The sequence below is a fragment of the Peromyscus californicus genome, unplaced genomic scaffold, assembly GCF_007827085.1.
Source record: "Peromyscus californicus insignis strain IS unplaced genomic scaffold, ASM782708v3 Scaffold_13__1_contigs__length_99412109, whole genome shotgun sequence".
Lineage (NCBI taxonomy): Eukaryota > Metazoa > Chordata > Mammalia > Rodentia > Cricetidae > Peromyscus > Peromyscus californicus.
This window is the reverse complement of record NW_026294424.1, coordinates 65,984,516-66,005,859: the sequence shown is the minus strand read 5'-3', so window position 1 is coordinate 66,005,859 and position 21,344 is coordinate 65,984,516. Positions and strand designations below refer to the sequence as shown.

General features: G+C 40.4%; 1 protein-coding gene across 2 annotated transcripts in view; it reads left to right on the top strand.

Moving 5' to 3' along the window:
* The window catches only part of Corin (corin, serine peptidase), a 211,671-nt gene that overhangs the window by 50,721 nt on the left and 139,606 nt on the right, over positions 1-21,344 (top strand). For both annotated transcript variants that reach the window (XM_052735099.1, XM_052735098.1), the window contains exon 4: positions 14,050-14,257. In XM_052735099.1, the coding sequence (XP_052591059.1) occupies positions 14,050-14,257 (208 nt within the window). The remainder of the gene's footprint in view (positions 1-14,049; positions 14,258-21,344) is intronic.

The following is a 21,344-nucleotide window of genomic DNA, read 5'->3' as shown; positions in this document are numbered from 1 at the left end:
CTATGTTGATTTGTTAACATCTATGATCTATGTATTTTTTTTCTATATTTGTTGCCCATGTTAATAATTTAATTATCACAAATTTCAGTCATTGATTGTAGGACAGAGATGTTACTTTTCTCTTATACAGGTTTACAGACAGCTCAAATCCTTCATCAGACTGACAAGGTATGCATTTTGACGAAGGTGGCTTGAGATAGAGGAAAATAATTTGCTGGTGCATAGCAGGATCTTCTGTCTCTTTAGATCTTAGGATTAATTGTGGAGTTGGTATCATCATGATGCATGAACATCTGCCCTTACGTGTCCCACTGGGTACCAGTTGTCGGCCCTCTTCTATATATTAAATCAAATTATTCAGGCTAAAAGTATAGTTAGGAGATTTAGAAATGACTAATGTAAGCATCTAAATATGAACAAGTGAATTGCTGAGTAATTGTTGCAAACTTGCTGTTGAATGCCCATTTGGGTGTCAGATTTCTGGTGAAGACCTGGACAGCTAGTGAGAAAGAAGGAAATGCTCCCTTGCTTTCTTACCTCTTCACCCCATCTTTAGCTGCTTTCCATGTACTGTATTAGGTCCCTCTCATCTCCCCCAGAGACAGCAAACTTAATTTGATGTGCAAAGCTGGGCCTTTGGAAGAGATAAAGGAACAGTATCCACATTATTCTTTTTTTTTTTTTTTTTTTTGGTTTTTCGAGACAGGGTTTCTCTGTGTAGCTTTGCGTGCGCCTTTCCTGGTACTCGCTTTGGAGACCAGGCTGGCCTCGAACTCACAGAGATCCGCCTGCCTCTGCCTCCCGAGTGCTGGAATTAAAGGCGTGCGCCACCACCGCCCGGCCGACATTATTCTTTTAAGATTGTTATTACTATTATTTCTGGGATTGCCCTCCAACCCCCTCTCCTAAGCAAATCCTGATATATCCCCCATGTAACACATACCCATAAAGGTAATGTTCACACAGCCAGATTAGTCATGCTGAGAAGATTTGTGGTTCAAAATGTTCCTCTCCAGATTCATCATCACTTCCTCTTTAGGAAGAACAGCCCAACATCTTTGATCCAACTAGATGGAAAAACACACAGTAGCACATTGATATCAGCAGTGCAAAAACAACCTTGGCCAAACTCAAGGCAGGAAGTGATCCTTCAGAAACCAAAGGCTCAGATAACAAGTGAAAATTCAACCCAAGCTGAGCAATCTGCTTTGGGTTCTGAAAGAACATTGATATTGTGTATATTTTTTTGGCCTGTGTCATTCAATTTGCTGGCTCAAATCTCTGTCTCAGGGATTTGGGTTTTGTATAATTTTGTATTGAGAGTGAAAAGCCTCATCAATGGCAATCTGTTTGCTGTTACTTGTGTCTTTGGAGAATAAGCCTTTACACATAGTTGTAGTTGAAATGAGTATGGTGATGAACTTTCCAAACCCAGAGTGTTCTATCTGCCCATGTTTGATGCAAACCACTCTTGTGTTTTTGTGTTAGCACGTTCATCTCGCTACTCTGAATCACTTACCTAATGTTTGCATGTGGTATTTGAGTCGACTGACTTAGATAGAACACTTGTTTATAATCATGTTAAGCTGTGGAACCATCTTCTGATGCCTGTGTCCTCTTCCAAATTTTATGAGATATTTCAATTCCTGGGCATTTGGTTCATTTGGTTTAACATTCTGTGAAGCATTTATTTATCTCCAGTTATTTGTTGGGCACTAGCTCTGGGTTGTCTCCACTGACCATAAAGTTAAGTATGATAGAAATCCCATCCATCCAGACTGTGGCTAATAATTGCCTTGAAACCTGAAGGCATTACTTATAGTTTGAGAGAGAAAATGAAAAATTATACATAGGTTCATAGAAGGAAAAAAAGTGATCCACTTTAATTCACTAAAAAGAATATTGCCACCTTATACAATTTTAATGCCATAATAAACACCTCATTTCCTCAAGATTAGGTTCAAATTACAATTGTAAAAATATATTTTAGTTTAAAAGTCTATCTTATAGCTTCCATATTTAATTACATCAAACTTACATTCTTTTTTTTAAATCTCGGTTGCGCTTGTCTTTGTGGTTGGGTCTCTGGGAGGGCTTCTGTAATTAGTTTTCTACTGTAGCACTTTCTTCATGGCCTACTGTGAGCCACTGTTACAAAAACTGTTGGCTAAAACCATTGGTGTCTATGTCTTTTCATAAAGTAGCTCCCAAATAGGCTTTGAAAGTTCACATCTCTGAGAAACTCCCTAGATACTTCAGATTCAGTTCATCCAAAACCAAATCCATTATGGCTTACAGGCTCCAGACTTTTTCTACAGAATTTCGCATTTTCTAACAAACCATTGTATTGGTAAATTTAAAAAGTTATAATGTGTATGTCGTCAAACAATTGAACAGGGCCTTTACTTTCCAACTATAACAAATGGGAGGCCAACCTTGTATGCATGGGACTTTGACCACCTTAGGAAGTTGGGAAGGTCAATTTTGGAGAAGGTTCCATGCGGTGCTGAGAAGAAGGTGTATTCTTTTGTGTTTGGGTAAAATGTTCTGAAGATATCTGGTGGATCCATTTGAGTCATCACATCTGTTAGTTCTCTTATTTTTCTGTTTAGTTTCTGTCTGGATAACCTGCCCATTGGTAAGAGCAGAGTGTTAAAATCTCCCACTATTTTTGTGTGGGGTTCTATGTGTAATTTAAGCTTTAGTAATGTTTCTTTTACAAATGTGGGTGCCCTTACATTTGGGTCATAGATGTTTAGAATCGAGACATCATCTCTTTTGTTAATGTTCTGAGGACACAAAATCCTTTCAAATTGGCTGGTCTCAGAAATGACTCTGCCAGAATGCTCCCCTTTGTGTAAATTATCGAGTGTAGAGGAGGACCTTCACCATTCCATTCAACTGGCGTATTTCTGACCTGGGTTGACTTTGCCATTCAGCCAGAAGTAGACTCTAAGCCCTGCCGTCTAATTGGTCCATGCGGGGGGGACTTGCAACCCATTTCCCCCTCAATGTAAAGTCCTGCTGCTTTCCTATGAAATATGTTGTTGTATTATCTAGGTCTCTTTTTGACAGGTAATATTTATTTCTTCCAAGAGCATGTACAAGGCATCTTTGAAGAATTTTCCAAGTGTGAAACACATTATCAGTGCCTGTACTCACAGTGTTGTACAATAGACCCTCCACAGTCATCCTTCCCGTCTAACTGAGACTTGGTGCCCTTTAAAACCAACACCTCCTAGTAATGATCTCCTCCTACTTCAGCCCATGTCGAGAGCAATACTGCTTTGGTTTTTAAAAACACTGAAAAAAATCATTATTGTTTTATTTTATGTGTAGGTATGTTTCCATGTATGTCTGTATACCATGTGTGTCCCTAGTGCCTGGGAGGCCAGAAGGATAGATACTCTGGAACAGGAACTACACTTAAGTGTTAGCTACCATGTGGATGCCAGGAATCAAAACTGGTCCTCTGGAAGAGGAGACCGTGCCCTTAACCTCTGAGCGTCTCTCCAGCCCTAATACGAATCTGTTCTTAATAGTTTAACCATTTTAGATTCCACACACACGTGAAATCGTAAGTTTGTTTTCTTTTTTGTGCCTGGTTTATTTCACTTAGCAGGGTGTTTTCCAGGTTCACTCGTGTTGCTGCAGGTGGCAGAGTTTCTTCTCTGAGTTTGAACCCAGAACTTCAATCATGTTATACATGCACGCCCTTCTTCCCTCAAGTTACTTCTTGACAGACATTTTGCCACTGAAAAGAGAAAAGTAGCTAATACTGATGTTTTTAGAGACAGATGTCTCCCAGCATTGTTAGTGGTCTCTTTCTCAAACTCAGAGCAGCAGGTTTTTACCTAAGACCAAGAATTTACAGAGTCTTCTACTGTTGTTACTTAGATCTCTCCTTTGGACCCCCATCGTCTTCAAGGTACTCTGTAGCATTATAGTGTATGGTGTTTATCTCTTCATGTTTCTCCCACCTTTGAAGTTGATGAGAACAGCCTTCTTCTCCCTACTGCGGTGAGGTCTCCTGCTAAAGCCAATGAGAATGACAAAAGATCACAGTGTAGCTTTTTAGAGACAAAGAATAGAGGCTCCCCTCTCAACTACAGAGCTACTGTTCAGAGGGTAGTTGAAGACAGAAATAGATCTTTCTTTCTTTTTTTTTTTTTTTTAGACAGGGTTTCTCTGTGTAGTTTTGCACCTTTCCTGGAACTCACTCTGTAGACCAGGCTGGCCTCGAGCTCACAGAGATCTGCCTGCCTCTCAGATATAGATCTTATGGAAGGAACAGCATGGAGGCACCTCATACACTATCAAGATGTCTAGGGTTATTCAAAACAATAGCCACAATGTTAGTCAGCAACAGCAAGGCCATGGGGTCTCAGATATAATGACTTTCTACAGCTACATCCCTACCATTCAATCAAAAGTCTTTTGAAGCCACGAGTTTGTCTAATTCAGTTTCATCTTACGTTCATTGAATAACTATGAGGTGTATGCCTGTGACATTCTAGAGAAAAATGGATTACTCTGATGTGGGAGGGTAATGGGAATAAATGACTAACCAACTGATAGTTGATTGTCTTCCATTTCTTTGGCATGTGGGCAGTGGACGCTCCACTTTGAGTTTGGAACTGTGATGTTCTCCCGGTCTGGCAGAGTGTGATACCCTGTTCTCCTGGGATTCTTAGCAGTTGCAAAACCTCAACTCCCAGTCAGCCACCTGATCACACGGGCAAATGTCTGGCGTCAGCTCCTCACTACTACATTACACACAATGGATACAGATGACCTCCTCCTCCTCCTCCTCCTCCTCCTCCTCCTCCTCCTCCTCCTCCTCCTCCTCCTCCTCCTCCTCCTCCTCCTCTTCTTCTTCTTCTTCTTCTTCTTCTTCTTCTTCTTCTTCTTCTTCGTCTTCTTCTTCTTCTCCTTCTTCTGTTTTTGTACTGCCAGGGGTTCCTAGGGCCCCACACATGCCAGACAAATACCCTATTATTGAGCTATTCCTCAGCCCTTTTTTAGTATTTTTTTACTTGTTACTTTGAGACAGGATCTCATTAAGTTAGGCTTGCCTTGAGCTCCTTCTGTAGTCCAGGTGGGCCTTGAACTTGTGTTTCTCTTGCTTCAGTCTCCTGGGTATCTAGGGTTACAGACTGTGCCAGCAGGCCTGGGTGATATTTGTAATTTTCAATGGCTTTAGCAGAACCTAACTTCATGAAGTTGAGGTATACCGGTATTCGTTCATGCTATAATGAAGATAACGCTTGACATAGTGTGAAAAGATGCAGGAGCACTTTAAAATGGGATGCTCGTGGATGTGTTTGTTGTCTGAAAAGGTTAGTTTTCTGAGTCAGGCCTCTGCTGTGGCCTCTTCATAGCAGTTTTGGCTGCTATGATTAAGCCGGTGGCAAGAAGGGAATTGCTCCCTTTTGATGATCTCACTTGATGACTACAAATCCCCAGTAAATAGTAGATGATGACAACTTAAGTATCATAATAGGAACAACGAAGACAGGGTACAGAAAGCAAAATGTTTGAATTCGACTGTAACTTCACAGAAAAACAAAGAGCTGGGTCAAGTTGCTTCTTTTGGCACCGGAACCTTACATTTTTGCTGCTTGAATGGTTAGTTCTGGTATATTTCTTGGAGGAGGAGTTTTGCTTTTAAAGCTGTCAGTTCAAATAATAATCAGAGTTTCTCCAAATATTCATTAAGTTTATTTGTGAACTACAGAGCCCTGCTATGGAAATATACCTGCCATCATGAATGAACTATGTGTAGTCGAAGAAGTAGAGGCAAGGGGAACCTTTTTTTTGGTTGAAATAAGGATTCCATATTTTGCAATAATAATCCTTGACTCCAGTGATTAGCTCTACAAGGGTGACTACATGAGGATTAAATTGTAAAGATGAAAGAAGTGGCTGCTGGACAGATGTCCTTGCAGATGTATTTTTGTGTAAGTCTGCAGTGGCCCGTCTGCAGGACTGTGGTCCCCACGATCTTTTGTGCTGTTGACTGTTGCCGGATATTAACGCATGAGAGCGCTTTGTGCAAAACCTCCCAGATTCATCAATTACATAATTAATTGTCACGGCTGATACAGAGTCTCCATTTGATTCTGACTATGAATAATCCTCAGTTCGTTCTTAGTAAGAATAAGCTGGTTGTGGGTGTGCATCTCTCCCTGACGAGGTGTGTCCCTTGTTTGGTTCCTTCTGAGCAGCAGCAGGATCATGGGCATGTGTCTCATCATATAAGCTAGGTACTTTATATTTATATGTATTTGTTTTTTTTATCGCCTCTCCCCCCAGACTACAAAAGTTTCAAGGCAGGGACTTTGCTTGCTTCTTGCCAGTTTATTTGTGGCTGGAGAAGTGCTTAGCATGCACTAGGAGTACAATAAGGATTTGTCATGTGAGGAGAGAGACCTCTGTGGAAATCCGACCCATGGTATGTAGGGCTGTGGTAGATGGGGCTCTGCAGAGTTGATACAAATTAGGTGAGAAGATGCTTGGGCTAGGAGACAGCTGCTGGTGGGAAGGCACTTGAGCCTGGGGTGAGGTAGATCGAGTTAGAGTCCAGCCTTGTCATTGACCAGCTCTGTAGACTGTCAGGGAAATGACCCCACCGTGTTTCCTCAGCTGTGAATCTGAGATAATGAGTTGTAGGCAGAGCAAATGAACTAGTGCCTGAGAATGGGCTGAGGACAATACTGGGAGGGCTATGGTCGCTCAGTCAATACTGAGCACAAAAATACACAGACAGAAGTGACTATGAGAATGTTCACAACAGTGTCACCACACAAAGGACTGAAGACCATATGGGAAGTAGCATCAACATTAACAACAAACTTTAAGAGAGGAACCAAAGGAAACTTTGGAAAGGCCAACCCTGACAGGACTTTCTCCCCAAACCACTGAGTAGGCCTGTGTACAAAGAGCTTAGCTTCTTAACCTCCCAGATCCGAAGGCCTTGGAGACAGGGCAAACACATGCAGGGCCATTGCCAGGGGAGATCTGTGAGGCAAAACCATGACTTCAAATGCATTTGGGGCAAATTAGGGCAAAGCAATGGTCTGTGATACAATCTCCTCTCCTGATGTGGTGAAGTTTAGACTAGTAGCCTTCTAATTAAAGGTGCAATTGTATCAAGGCAATTGGAAGTCCCACCTAGGCTTCCTGATAAGGTATTAATTAGACAGCAGAGAGCAAAATCCTCTAGAAAGCAGATTTTTTTCATTATTTTTAATTTGAACAGCTCCTGCCTGTCAAGTGATAGCATTACATATTTACTGTGGTTTTGTTACCACTTCGATTTTATTTAAAAAAAGAAACAGATTTTATTTAATTTGAAGAAACATTTAAAAGAAAGCCCTGTTGAAATTAATGCAAGTCAAATGAAACACACTAATAATACATTGCATTGGTAAAAAATGAGATAGTTTGTGATTAAAAAAAGAAAAAGAATGTTATTGATAAAATAGAAAAACCCGCTGGGTGGTGGTGACGCACGCCTTTAATCTCAGCACTCGGGAGGCAGAGGCAGGTGGATCTTTGTGAGTTCAAGACCAGCCTGGTCTACAGAGCGAGATCCAGGAAGGGCGCAAAGCTACACAGAGAAACCCTGTCTCGAAAAACCAAAACAAACAAACAAACAAACAAATAAATAAAAAAATAAAACCCAGTGCCAAGTGTCTAGGAAGTGAATCTGGACTTCTTCCTCCCACAAACTCTCAGATTTTCTTCCCAGGCCATGAATATCGTCATTATTCTTAATCTTTTTAGATTCATTTATTTTATCTTACATGTATGAGTGTTTTGCCTGCTTGTATATCTGTGCACCATCTGTATCCCTGGTGTTCTTGGAGACCAAGAGGTGTAGGATCCTCTGCAAGTGGAATTACAGATAGTTGGGGGCCATCATGTGGTGCCGGGAATTGAACCCCTGGTCTTTGGGAAGAACAGCCCATGTTCTTAAGCTCTGAGCCATCTCTCCAGCCCAGAAGATTATCATTTTAAGGTTAATTACAGAGAACCTTAGGTCATCTATGCTGGTTTAGACAAGTTAACTGTTTATTCTTATTTTGTATTTAAAATAGTCAAATACGTAAGAATTTTGACTCTCCCTAACTCCCCATAAAATAGCACTTACAATTTGCAAATGAATGTGGTGATATATTGAGTACCCTAATAAAGCTTGCCTGAGGATCAGAGGACAGAGCCAGCCACTAGATTAGACATAGAGGTCAGGCAGTGGTGGCACACACTTGTAATCCCAGCACTTGTGAGGCAGAGATCTGTCTGGATCTCTGTCAGTTCAAAGCCAACCTGGACTACATGAGATTGACTCAGTCTAGGGGAACCAGACTGTAGCTAGAGTTTTTCTCTCCAGGTTCCACCAAGCCCCACAGTCCCATAGCCCACTTATAAAATAAACATACAGACGCTTATATTGTTTAAACTGCTCGGCCATTAGCTCAGGCCTACCATTGTCTAGCTCTTACTCTTATACTCAGCCCATTTCTGTTAATCTGTATGTTGCCATGTGTTCCGTGGCTTTACCTGCTGCCTTTACATGATGCTCCCTGGATGGCAGGCTGGCGTCTCCTCCTCTCTGCCTTCCTGTTCTCTCAATTCTCCTCTCTGCTAGTCCTGCCTGTACTTCCTACCTGGCTACTGGCCAATCAGTGTTTTATTTATCAATCAATCATCCACAGCACCAGACAGTGGTGGCACACACCTTTAACCCCAGCACTTGAAATCTCATGCCTTTGCTTGGGGATCACACATGCCTTTATTCCCAGCACTAGGGAGGAAGTGATATCACTATGTGGAGAAAGGTATATAAAGTGTGAGGAGATAGGAACTAAAGCCTTATTCAGCTAGAAGCTCTTTCGACTGAGGCTTTTTCAAGCTGAGGAGTCCTAGAGGTAAGACATAGCTTGTGTCTTTGTCTCTCTGATCTTTCAGCATTCACCCCAATATCAGGCTCCAGGTTTTTTTTTTAATTATTATTATAAGACTGTTTAGAATTCGTGTTGCAAATGAACACAAGGAAAACTCCTACAGAAGACCCACTTATAATTTCTAAGTCTAGCATTGAAATTCTACTATCTAAATCAATGAGATCCCAGAAGGGACAACCCCAATATGACCTAGAAAGCCACTATGTTGGGTTCTGAAAGCAAAGCTCCCAAATCAGGAGCTAACTATCAGGTGCACTGTGCTTTCCCAGTTTAGCATCCTCTGGAATGGGACACTCTCTGTTAGTCAGTGCACATTCTAACCACTGTCACGGAATCATTTCTAACTAGAGGCAGTGTTTCAGAATTGAGGCACCAGCGAGAATCAACAGTTCACCAGGAACACCTTTTATCAGGCAACGGTTTTCCTCCTTCGGGTCTGTTTTTCAGATTCTCCACCCCAGTTTTGCATTCGAAGTAACTATTCTTCAAGAGGAACTATAATAATCAAACAATAATGTCTATAAGGAACACTAAGGCCAATTATATCCACTGTATTTTATATGTGTTCTTATGCGTCAGTCCCAACCTCTAATTTCCATGAGGCTCACTCCTAAGTTCTCAGGAAAGAAAAATGCCCCCTGCTTTTTCTTTGAAAATCAAGTTTGATGTAGTAGTAACGATCAATGAGCCCATTTTCAAAAGGCTGATTCTCATCCCTATGGAGGAGTGACTTTTCATGGTACACAGCATGGTGCTGGCTTAGGAAATAAATTTCTGCTGGTGAGAATGTGCACACATACAATGCATGTTTCAGAGACAATGGGGCATTCTAGGAAAAAAATAATATTTGACCCACATGTTGAGGCAGGAGGAATAATGAGAAAGAAACACAATTGTCTGCGTATAAAAGAGTTGCAGTTAGTAGCCTTAGAAAAGAATTCCTTTTTATGTTTGTTGGCCATGGGTGGATTCTTGGCTAGGTTTGTTGAGTGCTCTTGCCCAACCTTAAGTTTTACAGTTTTCCATGTCACTTGCAATTATAAAGCAGTCTGTGGTCATTGTACTGACCAGCACTGCCCTCCTAGGTGCCATCTGCCAACCTAGAATTTATGCATGTTTTTTACCATCAACATGGGTTCTTCCTCACTAAAGCCTTCATTCTCATTCACCGTGCATTACGTTCTTGCCCCGTAATGTTCCTTCAGTGTTTGCTGTGCTATGGACAGGTACGGACAATGAGGAAATGTGCCAAAGGGTAGGGTGTCTAAATATCAGCCTCACTCCTGTTACCTGCCCTCCGTGTTTCTCTGAGTCACTTTTTGTTATCTTGTCTGCCTATTTGTCTGTCTCTCCATCCATTATCCTTCTATCTAACTACATATTTATTTCGTAATAAATTTCGTAATGAGAAAATTCATGCTGTAGTGTTAGACTTGAATTTTATGATGTGATTGTGCTTTGGAAAATTAGTCGTGGGATATAAGACATTGTTGTTTTTGTCTATATATGTTATTTGAGATGTCAAAGATTTATAGTCTTAATCACTTCTTGAGAATAGGTCTCTCTTAACTAAGGAACCTAATTATTATGAGGAGAAAGAGTGGGGGATGTGGTGTGTGTGTGTGTGTGTGTGTGTGTGTGTGTGTGTGTGTGTGTGTAACTCATACTGCCATAGGTGTACTATAATCCACAACAGTATCATTTTTCTATCTTGTATTTTCAAATGACCTTTCAATGTCAATATCTTCTTTGAATAAGGAATGATCTTTTGGTTATCTTAGTTCCAAATATGGTCTACTACCAAGTGTATAGATTTAAGAGGTGATAATCCTGGAAGAAAATGATGTAGTAAAAACCACAAGATGTAATGGGAGTATTGAGTACATTTGATATTTATGTAAATTCAGGCTGTTATGGTTTGAAAGCATTATCACATTTTTTAAATTTATTTAAATTTCTTTTTCATTTTACATACCAACTACAGTTCCCTCTCCCATCCCTCCTTCTGCTCCCCTCCCTCCTCCTGCTCTTCCCCACTCCCCATCCACTCTTCCAAAAGGGTAAAGCCTCTCCTGGGGAGTCAACAAAGCCTGGTACATTCAGTTGAGCAGGACCAAGCCCCTCCTCCCTGCATCAAGGCTGAGCAAGCCATTCCACCATAGGGAATGGGCTCCAAAAAGCCAGCTCATGCACCAGGGATAGATCCTGATCCCACTGCCAGAGGTCCCTCAAACAGACCAAGCTACACAACTGTCTCCCATATGCAGAGGGCCTAGTCTTGTCCCATGCACGTTCCATGGCTGTTGGTCTAGAGTTTGTGAGTTCCCACAAGCTTGTGGACTAGAAATCACATTGGCCTGACAAGATGGCACACACCTGTGATTCTAGCACTTGAGAGGTTAAGGCTGGAGAATCATGACTAGTCTGGGCTACCTAGTGAGACCCTGTCTCAAGAAAAGGATCAGGGAAAAAAAAGAAGAAATAAAGAAAAAGAAAAAAAAAAAAACACACCACTGCGTTTGGATGTGGCATCTTCGGGAAGTAGTTTAAGATTAAATGATGTCATGAGGGTGAGATCCCCCTTGATGCGATGGGGAGCTTTATAAAAAGAATCAGAGAGGTTGAAAGGAGCAAGTGATTCCATGTGATACTCCACACCACTACAGAATTCTGCAGAGAGTACCCCCCAACAGGAAGGCCCTTACCAGATGTGACCACTTGAGCCTCCAGGACCATGGGACGAAACAAACTTCTTTTCTTCGTAACTTACTCACTCTATTGTATGCTGTTATCAGCAACAGAAAATGGATTGACAGATGAGAGCCAGGCAGATCTCTGAGTTCAAGGCCAGTCTGGTCTACAGAGCAAGATCCAGGACAGGCACCAAAACTACACGGAGAAACCCTGTCTCAAAAAACCAAAAAAGAAAAAAAAAAGTAAAAAAGAAAATTACAATATATTCTTTTCATCCTTTTCCTCTCTTAGACCATTAAGAATTAGTTTTGGGGAACTATTTTTAATATAGTAACCCTGGTGTGCCTTCAGGTAGAAGTTACTCAAAAGTTGCAGGTCTCAGATCTAACATTTGGTCTTCATGGATGTCCAGGCAGGAAGGCTTTAGTCTTCTGTAACTGAGTTTCCTTGTATGTAATATAAGCCAAATGTCTGTTCTCTGGGCTGTAGAAGTGAGACAGCTGTGACCCAGAAGTTCTGAGTGCCTCTTTTACTTCCAAGTACCAAGCTGGTTCTCAGCAAATGGCTCATGTCTAGATTTTCTGCAAATCATTTTCTCTTTTGATGGAGAAACATTTACTGTCAGTTCTTTCAAAGAAACTTTATCATAGCATCATGCACATAATGGTGGCTCGTCTGTCTCCCTGCCCTTCCTACCTACAATGTTTTTTTTTTTACACTGAAGTGTGTTTTAACTTTCATTCCCAAATAACTTTAGTGATATCTTCATGAAGCCTGTCCAAAATGTCCCATCTCTGCAATGTGTGTGTATTTATGTTCTATTATGCATTTGAATATTCCTTGTTCTGCAAGTCCATTTATTTTGTATTTTGAAGATAGGGAGGCACAGGAAAGTGCCATGGCTTTCACTTCTTTGTCATGTTTATGCTAAAGATTCTGGTGTGCAGAGACATCTATTTCCAGTTGTCTTCGAAAGTAGAAACCATGGTTTGATCTTGCACCACTGAGATCAGTACATTTCAGTGATCCATGAGTATTGTCTAAAAATGGAGGATGGTGTCTTTTGAAGAAGCATGGGGCTCTTTGATCCAATAGCTATAGTCTGGTGATTTGGGGGATGGGCTTCCTATAGAACCTGGGAAGTTTTCAGAGCAGTTTGGAAAAATGAGATAAGAAATGTTCTTGGAAGAGGATAAGGAAAGATTTCAAAGTAGACTCTGAGCTATGTATGAAAGAGTGGGCAGTCTGCACTAGAGGGTACATTCATCTTACTTACAGGTGGAGAGTGTAGTTATGTCATCATACTAAGCTGGCAGGACTGTCTGTCGACACCTACTTTGTGAACATGGAGTTAGCCTTCCATTTGGAGAGGATATTTGCATCAGTTCGCAGAAGAGATGTTCCCATTTTGTTGAATTTCCCTGCCTATTTCTTTCCCTCCATTGAAAGAAGGTTAACTGTTTCACTACATTCCTGAAGCTTGTGAATTTTGTTCTTAAACAACAGTCTGCATGAATAACAACAACAAACTTGAAGTTAAAAGTATTAAATGGTTATTAAACCCATACAAGAGTATAGAATACAATGAAAAATAAAAGTATCCAAAAATTCCATTACATGAACCCATATCAATATTTTGATTTATGTTAGACTAAGCATACAAATTCTGGGGTGGAAGAACTGGCTGGGCCGCGGATGTGACATTGCCTTTCAGAACTGACCATGAAAGAAACAAGGTCTGAGCTCTGAGACGATTGTGAAGTATGCTGTAGTCTGAATTGCAGATCCTTGTGTCATTGTATGTATTTATATAGACAATTTTTTTCCTAAAGTGCTGTTTTTGCTTATTGGTTTATGCCCACCATTCCATATAATTAAATAGTCTTCCAAAGCATCTCACATACCTAGAATTATATATTCCATTGTCTGTTCATATAATTTAAACTGATCTCCACTGTTGAAGGCTTGGATTTCTGTCTTTGAAAAATAGTAAGCTACATATGGTCCAGGTACACAAATCTACATTCACAACCATGATTATTTTCTTAAGATAAATTCTGTAAGTGGCATTGGAGTGTCAAAGGATATGGGTGTTTAAACACACTGATATATATTGTCCTTCCCAGGTAAATGTTCCACAGCAGCTCCCTATGCACGAATTTTCCACATTTTTCTCAGGAAACACCTGCTCTCCCTTCAGAAACATTACTAAATTGATGTCATTATTATACCCACATATACTTATGTACATGGTTGTCTGTAGTAAAGTTGTACTGTAATATGAAATATATGCTGCATTGTGAACTCATTAACCTGTCATATTGCATAAGCTTACACACATAGATTTCTTATGTGACTTCTAAATGTAACTGTCTCCACTTCCCAGGTGCCTGCATGAACATTACTCACAGCCAGTGTCAGATTCTTCCCTACCACAGCACCCTGACACCTCTTTTGCCAATTGTCAAAACCATGGACATGGAGAAGTTCCTCAAGTTCTTTATGAATCTCCATCGCCTCAGTTGCTATCAACATATCCTGCTATTTGGCTGCAGCCTCGCCTTCCCTGAGTGCATCGTTGATGGTGATGACAGGTACTTTGGAACCAAATCATTCAGTGATAAGAGCCCAGTTATCCTAGGGACAAGTGTCCAAGAGGAACAGACCGTCCTGTTACTATTTTTCACTTTTGTTGATTTTAGGGGGAGAAAGGACCCACAAATGTCATGGCTAACTGCAAGTCTCTGAAATGAATGTATTTAGAAAATACAGATTTTATTTGTTGGAAGAAATTATTTGTATTTCAGTTGATGCTGTTGGGAGGACACTCAATTGCTGTTTCAATGAGGGTCTGATAGAAGAAAAAAAATGCACCCAAAGGGATAATGAGATGTTTATTGGTGAGATGTTTATGGAGGTATGGGGAGGGGGAGAGAACAATTAAATGAAGAGAAGTACTAAGATCTCATGATGAGAGGGTGTAGTTCTAACAAAGGCTTGAAGAGAAGAAAAGGCTCGAAGCCATTGGAAACTCGCAGCTACGGATGGAGGGGTCTCCAGACTGCTGGTGCTGTGACCCAAGGCAGAGACAGAGGAGAAGGAATAAATATCCCAACCTCCTTCTCCAATCATCCTTTCTGCCAGAGAATTTACTCACTAGCAGGGGACAAAGATGTCCAGTGCAATGGATGAGACTCAGAACCTCACTGAACATCATCAGCTAAGAAGTCCCAAATCATATTTGAATCAATTATGAATGACATTCTAGATGGTTCTTCTCATCAACCTGAGGACCCAGTCCTGGGGTGGAGGACTAGATGTGGAGGGACAAGCAGAGGCTATTCAATATGATAGAAGTAATTTTCAATAGCAGTCAATCAACCCAAAGAATGCCATGGTTATTTGAAGCACTAAATATGTATTTGGAGAATTTCAAAGCATATGTTAAGTACCTATTCAATACAACATCATTTACTTTCTGGATTGAAATGTTAGGAGCTTTTCAGAATAGTAATAGTAGAACACATCTCATTTTTCAAGTGTGGTACATCACATGCTATTTGTGATAATTGAAGTATGTACTTTACACACTGCTTAAATTATGTGTGAAACACAAGAAAAAGATGTTCCAGGAAAGCACCTGTTATTTTAATTGCAAGATGCTGCACTGCCATCGATCTGAGGTAGAGCAGGGGCAGTAGACGTTGAACTGTAGAAATAAAGAATGTGAGCATGTGCAGAATTCAGCGCAACTTGAATTATCAAGGAGTCAGACACAGGGGGCTTTTGTGGCACGCAGAACGAGAAGCTGGATTTGATCTTCCTTGTGGGTTAAAATATGGGATGCTTGTGTGGGCTGTGGATGTGAGTCAGAGACACAGTGCTTGCCTTGTGCCCGGTGCTACAAAAAGAGAGAAAGAAAGAAAGAAAGAAAGAAAGAAAGAAAGAAAGAAAGAAAGAAAGAAAGAAAGAAAGAAAGGAAGGAAGGAAGGAAGGAAGGAAGGAAGGAAGGAAGGAAGGAAGGAAGGAAAGAAAAAAGAAAAGAAAAGAAAAAAAGATGGTCATCAAGAGATGCTTTATTTTCTCAGACTGTGGCAACACAGTTGGTGGTTGTACTGGTTTTCTTGGGTGGCTTTAACCAATTGCCACCTGCTGGGTGGCATAAATAACAGAAATGTCTTCTCCCACAGCTCCGAAGGCTGAAAGTCCGGAGTCTGCAGGGCTGTCTGGTTCCCAGGACTCTATGGGGAAGAGTTCATTTTTCTCTTTGCTAGTTTCCTATTATTTCTGTTCCCTTGTCATGTGCCCATGTCTCTCCAGTTTCTGCCTCCGCCATCACAGAGCATCCCCTGGCTGTCTGCATCTCTTCCTCTTCTGTGTCCTATAAGGATGCTGTCATTGGACTCAGAGCTCATCCACACAACCAAAGATAATAGCTTCACCTCAAGATCCTTAATTACATCCACAAAGACCCTGTCTCCAAGTGAGGTGACATTCCCAGTTCTAGAAATTAAGATGTGGACCTCTTTCTTTGAGGCAGTGGTTGGGAAAACAGGCTTAGGGAGCTGTGTGCCATGGCCTCCACATCCACAAAAGAGAAATAATAGTTATACTTATGTTACAAAATTCATGTGAGGATTTAATGACACATGGGGCTTGGGACACTGCCTGGCTCTTAGAGAGAGTTCCGAAAATGTTAGCAGTAACTATGAAGTGGTGATTTGTGAAGGACAAGGAGAATGAATGAGGTGGAGACCACAAAAAAGTGCTTTTTTTCCCCCTCTGAGGCAAGGTTTATTCGTATAGCTCTGGCTGTCCAGGAGCTCCTTCTGCAGACCAGGCTGGCTTTGAACTTGCAGAGATCCACCTGCCTCTGCCTGCTGAGTGCTGGGATTAAAGGCATGCGCCACCACTGCCTGGCTGAAAAAGTACTTCTAAAATATATGCTACGTGTGAAGAATTGCAAAAATAAGTAAGTAAATAAATAAGCAAATAAGTAAGTAAGTAAACAAACAAGCAAGCAAATAAATAAATAAATAAATAAATAAATAAATAAATAAATGGAGTACTCCTTTGCTTAAAACAAAATTACCTAAAATGTCAAAGGTTTGCTTGGAACTGGATTCTCATCCCATTTCTGTTCACTTTCCAAGAATTGCCATTATATCCTTTGAGATGAGCTCCTCTGTGGATTTATGCATGCACACAGAAAGACAATGAGAGGGAGTGTATTGAGAATCTTGGAACCACTAGGTTCATTATGATGATCCTCTTTATTCTAACTCAGTCTCTGCTTGAATAAACACTTTTGAGCTGCCCACAGTTTCCAGGGCATTGTAAGATACCTTTGTTTTCCCCTTGACCTGATTTATCCTTTGATAACTGCACTAATATGAGAGTTTTCCATTTTCTGTTATAATGAATAATAATTTACAGTTACTTTTTAAGTGTTCCTTGGAGACTCATCCTATTATTATTATTATTATATTTTGTTTTATAATTGTACCGTTAGACTATGCTTCCTGCTGTCATTTAGTGTATGTATGGGAACTGCAACCTAATTTAATATGCCAAATAAGTTCATCAAAGTAAATGTCTTGTAGAAAACCATTATAAGGTCAAACATATTTTTCTTGTGTTTCACTATTTTGTATCATCTATTATATGCCACACTATTCAAATAAAGGAAAAGTGTTTGTTTTCTAGCCTAGAGAAAATAGTTACTTTATAACATTTAAAATTTAATTTTCAAAGATTATGGTGGGATGTATAAACAGTATAGTTTTTAACCTGATTCTTTGGGACCACAGATCCTATTTAACTACATTGTATGTTGAAACAATGGACTTTAATGATCTTTATTTTAGACTGTGACTTCTTTGACCAAATGTGTGTTGACATGTAGTACAACACAGGCTAGTTGAAACGCAGTGAGACATCTAGATACAGTGAAGCATATTAAAACTATAAAATTTTAACTGATAACTATTGGAATGGCTCTAAAGTATATAGGTTAGAAGGTATTGCTTCAAAATATCAAGTAGCCAGCAAGAAAATATTGGTAAGCTGAAAGAGTATTAGATGTAGATGACCTTCTGGTATGTGAAATACACCCCAAGTCTTTGTGTGCTTTTGATGGGTGACTGTCCCCTTCTCCTACCTCCTTCACACAGTTGGCCTGTAATTTCATCAGCCCCGAGAAGGTGTTAATGTCAGCCTTGACTTAGCTTCTGTAAGATTCTCTGGAAACCATGCTGACTTCTCATCACCTCACTCAACTCTTCTACTACATTGCAGGGAAGGTCCTTACTTGTGAATTGATGAGTTCAAGTAAGGAAGTTGATGCATTGGTTATTGATCTTTCTCCTCAGGAGTACTGATCTGTGACTAGGCTTTAGCAGAAATATCCAGGGCAAGGAAATAAAAATTCTTTGTGTATGTAGATGACAAGGGATTAAAGATCCTATCTCAAATGTAGGGCCATTTCCCATAGTAGCCTAGATTCCTTTAGGTTTGTGTTAGGGAGTAAATGAGCTTCCTCAAATGAGCAGTGTGTGTGTGTGTGTGTGTGTGTGTGTGTGTGTGTGTGTGTGTGTGTGTGTGTGTACTCTCGCTTGCTTGAGGAGGTCAGAGGTCAACCTCAGTGTAATTCCTTAGGAACCAGATGCCTTGTTTTCTGAGACAGTGACTGTCATTGGCTTGGAGCTCATAGAGTAGACAGGCTGGCCAGTCAGTGAGCTCCAGGCATCTTTCTGCTCTCATTCCCCAGTGCTGGGATTACACACATGTGGGCATTATGCCTATCTTTTTTTTTTTTTTATCAAATCACAAGTTCTAAGAATTTAACTCAGGTCCCTGTGCCTATGTGTCAAGGACTTTACTGACTGAGTTATTTCTTTCTTTCTTTTCTTTTCTTTTTAAAAAAGATTTATTTATTTATTATGTACACAGTGTTCTGCCTGCATGTATGCCTGCAGGCCAGAAGAGGGCACCAGATCTCATTACAGATGTCTGTGAGCCACCATGTGGTTGCTGGGAGTTGAACTCGGGACCTCTGGAAGAACAGCCAGTGCTCTTAACCGCTGAGCCATCTCTCCAGCCCTAAGTGAGCTATAACTAATTTTTAAGCGTAAGAATTTCTAGTAATATAAAACTATATAAATTTAAGAAATACTAGCAACCTTTCTGAGCAACCCTTGCTGAAACTAACCTCAAAGTTACTTATAGCTCTGTTTGTGTCTCCTACTTTTTAATGACTTATAGAAAGTGTTCATGGCTGGGCAGTGGTGGTGCATGCTTTTAATCCCAGCACTCGGGAGGCAGGAGAAGGCAGATCTCTGTGAGTTCCAGGGAGGCAGGGGAAGGCAGATCTCTGTGAGTTCCAGGCCAGCCTGGTCTACAAAGCGAGTTCCAGGAAAGGCGCAAAGCTACACAGAAAAACCCTGTCTTGAAAAACAAAAAACAAAAAAAAAAAAAAAAAGAAAAAAAAAAAGTGTTCATGGATGATCTACACCATCTGACAGATAAATTCTTCATACGTAGTGGTTCCTGTTGTTGATGGAGTGTGTGAATTTCTGGGCGGATATAAACTTGATTCCATGATTAGAGATGCCAGATTTTTATTGTCTCCTCACCCTTTCCATCTCCTGGCTTGTAATTGCCTGTCTTTTAACTTCCGATGTGATCATTTAAGAACAAACTGCACAGTGTCCTTACCCAGACTCTGTCATTTCTGGGCTTCCTGTCAGATTTAGATTTCAAGCTAAGCTCCACGCCATGGCTTCTGAAGCCCTTCTTGCCTCTCGAGTGTCACAGGCCCAGCCCCACCTTCACTGACCGTCCTTTCCATTTTTCAAAAACCACAAACCTCTTTTGAGCATCCTTTGTATGCACATGCTGTTCCTCTTGCCTAGAAACTTTCCTCTCGAATTCAGCTCTTGGCCTCCGAGTCCTGGCTGTAGTGAAGCTTTCTCTGGACACCTCAGGTTTTCTTTTGTCTTCTCCTGGCAGCCTGGTGATGGCCCTTGTTTTCATCATATATTAAGTTTTCTTTATATACATAGCCCCAAAAGAAACACACTAGGTTTTGTATAATATTATGATTAATCCACGTGAGTCTATTAAATGGGTAACAGAATTTATTAAGATATAAATTGAGGAAATACACTCACAGATACAGAATGGAGTGGACAGCAGAAGTTGTCCTCTGATCTGACCGGGAGCAAATCCACCTCACAAGAAGGAGCAGGAAGAAGGGGCATGTGACCCTTTTCCAACTCCTTATAAGAGGTCATGTACAATGGCAGGAAGCCCTGCCTCTTTTGGTCATGGGCAGAGCAAATACCACTACAGTATAAGAAGCAGAAGGAAGGAGACATTTGGGAAGTGGTTGAGTTTATGAACTTTGATGATGGTGATGGCTTCACAGTTTCTTAATTTCCAAACTCATTAAGTTGTAGGTATCAATTATGTGGAGCTTTTTATAGGCCAGTCACACTTTGTCTGACATTTGGATGAATGGACACCAGGATTTTCCTGTTTGGACCTTATCGTATTACAAATTAAGCCTGAGATGCCTCCAGGAAGTGGTCAAGATGTGCACCAATGATATATTGGGATGGCTTTTGAAAAACCCAACTTTTTGCTACACAGAACTACAAAGTGTGTAAAGAGCATTGAAAACTATTTACACAGCTTGTGCTTTCACACTATTTGTGAGTTGAACTTCCCTAATAATGTTTCAGTTGAAAAGTAACACATTTGTTTAGAATATAATTTTAGGAGACTTCCTGTGTGGCACTGTGATGTCCCAGCACAGCCTGTGACTGTCGCCTGTGTACATGCAGTCCTGGCATTGTGTTAAATTCTAATTGTATAATAGGAATTAGACAATTCTTTGGCAAATTCATTAATTATATTAAATCACCATAAGCTTTTGCTATTGTTTTCTAAAAAGAGTAATTGCACATTGCTAATTTATCTTCCTAAGGACTTTAACTATATCTTAATGATCTTATTGTGTCATCTTTGGGTATATACGGAAAAATTAGAATTAAAATAATCATATTAAAAATATATAGATCAATGTCCAAAGAAAGAAAGAAAGTGGACTCTTATCCTGTCGCCAGCTAAGTATTCCAGAACTGTTTTCTGGTTACTTACTTGGGTGTCCTTCCTAACTTGGGAGCAGCAGTCTATTCTTGTATGTCCTTGTCAGCTGATTGTATTGTTGGTCAGTCACAGCACAGTTCCATGTCAGGTAACATTGGTGAGCTACTTTGCTTTGCAAAATTATGCCTAAAATGCCAACTTAGGGAAGACTCTGTCTGATGACTCAAAATGGTCCAAAGTGTAGGTATTGCACAGTTGAATAATCCAGATTGCTTTCATTTTTTACCAAGTTGTAAAACTGGAGAACCAGGTCAACCAAAAATATTCCTGAAAATGCCTTGTCAAGTTACGGCCGATGTCTAGGGCACTCATACTTCAGCCAGTTCAGGGGTGAGTTCATTTACTTTTCTCTCCAATAGTTCCTGGTATCCACGGCATGGGACTAGAACTTAGAAATAATACTTAGGATTCCATTCACCTGAAGACTCTTATCATTGGTGTCACTTTATTATACTCAAAAATCAAAACACCCACAAAGTAATGTCACAGTTGCAAGTTGCTTTTGATAAT